General features: G+C 57.4%; 1 protein-coding gene across 1 annotated transcript in view; it reads left to right on the forward strand.

The window, feature by feature from the left end:
- MNEG_3132 (Chavicol O-methyltransferase) overlaps positions 1–564 on the forward strand; it is a gene marked incomplete at both ends in the record, with an annotated part of 3,415 nt that extends 2,851 nt beyond the window's left edge. The window contains 2 exons of the mRNA XM_014048389.1: positions 164–183; positions 411–564. Coding sequence (XP_013903843.1) covers positions 164–183; positions 411–564 — 174 coding nt within the window. The remainder of the gene's footprint in view (positions 1–163; positions 184–410) is intronic.
- Between the last annotated feature and the right edge of the window lie 2,756 nt (positions 565–3,320).

Here is a 3,320-nt window from a genome sequence, read left to right on the forward strand (position 1 = left end):
AAGGGGGACACCCAGCTCCGCAGCGGGACCTGACACGTGCGTACCATGAGTGTTCCTGCGAGAATGAGTATGCCAAATACTTGAGGCATTCAGCCGCTGCCATATCATAACAACTTGTCACGCATGTCCCGCCCCACACCAAAATCATGGACGCTTCATACAGGACATGCATATGATGGCAATGTGAGTGCATTCAGGTTCTTCTTTATGGCCGCCAGCTGCCTTCAGCGCGCGTGTCGGTCGCAAACGCGTGTCGCAGCTCAGACCAGCTGGATTTTCTACCTGTTGTGGGCTGCGACGTGTGTTGTTGTAGGGCTTGCCTTCTTATGTCGCCTCATCATCGTGCCAGCCACGGACCACCCCCTGATCCAGCAAGCACCAAGGCATCGGCATGCTGCTTGATATCACAGGTGCCACGGCAAGGAGCGCACCAAGAAGCAGTGGGAGGCGCTGCTGTCTGCGGCTGGCTTCCAGCTGGTGGCCATGCGCCCCACACGCAGCATCTTCTGGGCGGTGGAGGCCAAGCCTGTAGAGGATGCGGCCGAAGCAGCGGCAGCTCAGTGAAGATCTCCTACATGGTGTGACACGCGGGTCTGCAGGAAGCCGTGCAGGGAGCTTCCTGTGCGTGGAAACGGAGAAATGGATCATGTGTGTGGCCGGCTGTTGTGTGCAGCCAGCTTCTATTGAGCCCGTAACCTGCAATATCGGCCCCTGAACCTGTGCTCTGAAGCATTTGATCTGTTCTCTGATGGACCACAAGACCGCACGATGTATGGCGGCAGCATGGTTGCTGCCCTCTCTCATTCTGCATCCTGCATGCGTTTTGCTTGCAAACCCGCTCTTGTGACGACAGTGCCGGAGACAGGCCGGTGAAAACGAGCAGAGAATTGATGTGCGTAATCACCTCCCTATGTATGACAGGCCCGGCGGCCGCAAGTGCCGCCCACGATGGGGCCGCCGCCGCGAGCTGGGGGTGCCGCGGCAAGAACACCTCGTCATTATCCTCGCATCTCTGCACGACCTTTGTGTCACACTGCGCTGCTGGAGTCTCAGGCTGCCAAGGCCTGGCAACCATTCGCATCATCTTTGCGATCAGCTGAAACAGGTTGTGAGGATTGTATTTCCTTTGCTGCAGTAATGACATATGGCTGGCTTGAAGACTGCAAATCAGGATCGACTTTACACTCCCAATGGCCAAACGCCAGTGCGTCACGACGCTGGCAGTGGTCACATGCAGGGTATCGTAATCCTCACGAGCAGACTATTTTGAGCAGTTTGGCTATCCAAAATGTACCAGGCAGGCGAGTGGTCCGCCGGATGAAAGAGTGAGCGAAGTTCAGCGGGTGCAGCGGCGCATCCCTTGTCACCAGAGTTGTGATGATGATTGCAGTCGTGCAAAGGGCTAGCTTTCAAAGCTGCAAATGGCCACGAGTCTCCAAGCAAAGGCTGTGCATCACCATGCATCATCCTGGAATAACCGCCCGCAGCCTAAGGTGGTACCGCCAAGCACGCAAACTTTGAATGCGCGTACGAGCAGGTTGAGGTTTGGCGCGACTAGTGCACACGACCCCGGCTGGTTTGTGAAGCACAGCTACTGGTCCTGCACCAGGCGAGCACAGCGCAAATACGGACTACAAGGGAACTCCAAATGCCGGGTGCAGTTGGCTGTTGCGCCTGCACCTGTTGCGTTGCCATGCACTACTGCAACGAACAATACGCAAAACAGCAGCGGGGTAATGCGCAGGGGACCCAGGCACAACTCCCCAACGTGTGTGGCTCTAGAGAGGGGACCACATATATATGTGATGCTGCTTGGCAGCGCCGGTAGGGTGTTGGGCAGAATTTAACACGTACTGCACGCTTACGATAGGCACAGGTAGGTTCGATGCGTCTCGCCACAGTAATGGCGCAAACGAGGTTGGCGTGATGCACAAGAAACTAGCAGCAGGGCAGGTGCCTTGGATAGGCAGGGGCATGCACCTGCGTTCGACCTTGAGCTATCGATGCATCGACAGCTCGTCCCATATGGCACGCAGGTGCAGAAGCAGCTGGCGGCAGGGCTGGGGCCAGCTCCACAACACAGACTTTGGTCCAGCATCGGCAAGGCAGCCAGAAATCATCAAGCGTCAATGCACATGATACGGTATGCCCGGGAGGTGGGTCAAGCAAGTTGACCGCACGCAAATCTAACGGCGCGCGCAGCAGATCGATCCCACATCGCAGGCGCGGAAGCGCACGGTAAGGATTCAATACTGGTTGGTTGCATCGTCGTGCTGTGCTTTGCAGTCATGCAATCAAAGGCGCACGTGTGTGCAGGAAACTGACTAATATTCAGCAGGTGAGAGTGGGATATGGGGCGGAGGTGACCGCACTGCATGACGCTACGGACGCCGCACTGGAGTCGTGCGGGACGCACACCGTGGCTGCGCCGGAGCACGTCGCGGCAGCGACGGGTGATGTCACTTCGTACTGGATGCGGTAGACCCTGCCAGTGCCGGTGCCGCTGCGGTCGGCCAGCACCTGGACGGAAACACCGGTAGATGTTAGGGTCTGCGGGCAGCAACAAGTAAGGGGGAAGCACGAAGCAGCAGGGTGAGAAGAGGGTTTGGATTTGTACGCCAGCCGCGCGGGTGGCCAAGGCGTACTTCTGCGCTACGCCCCTACTGCAGAGGGCTGCATTCACACAACCGAAATTGGTCAAATTACACAGTGGTACTGTGACACATGAGTGCTTGATCCCCCATACCCTGGCGTCGCTCTTGCAAGCTCGCCCACCTGCCACTGGGTGTTGAAGACAGAGCGCACGCAGCCTCCGCCGTTGTTGGAGCCTGCCTCATTAGACGTGATGTTTGTTATGCGGATGGTTGCAATCGCAGCGGCGCTGCCGGTAAGGGTCACCGTTTGCAGCTTCTTGTTTGGTGGGAAAATGGTGGCGGGATTGCTTGTTAAGCTGGGGCATGATGTCTGCGGCACACATGTCCCTGCTGGGTTCTTTGCATAGCCGCTGTTGCAGGTGCAGGAGCAGCCACAAGTGGCGGCATCTGTGGAGGTGCACTGGTTGACATCTGGAAGTGGAACACAGAAGCCGGCTGCATTTTGGGTGTAGGCCATGTTGCACTTGCAGATGGCTGTGCCGTCTAGTCCAACAAAACAGGAGGCGGCGGAGGTGGCACCGCAGCCGCCATTATTGATGCTACAGACAAGTACACATTTGTCAGCTGAGTTCTTGGTGTAGCCGCTGTTGCAGGTGCAGGTGGCCGTGCGATCAGCCGCTACAGAGCAGGTGGCTGCAGTAGTGGACCCGCAGCCGCCGTTGTTGA

Source organism: Monoraphidium neglectum, assembly GCF_000611645.1.
Source record: "Monoraphidium neglectum strain SAG 48.87 unplaced genomic scaffold scaffold00381, whole genome shotgun sequence".
Taxonomy (NCBI): Eukaryota; Viridiplantae; Chlorophyta; class Chlorophyceae; order Sphaeropleales; family Selenastraceae; genus Monoraphidium; species Monoraphidium neglectum.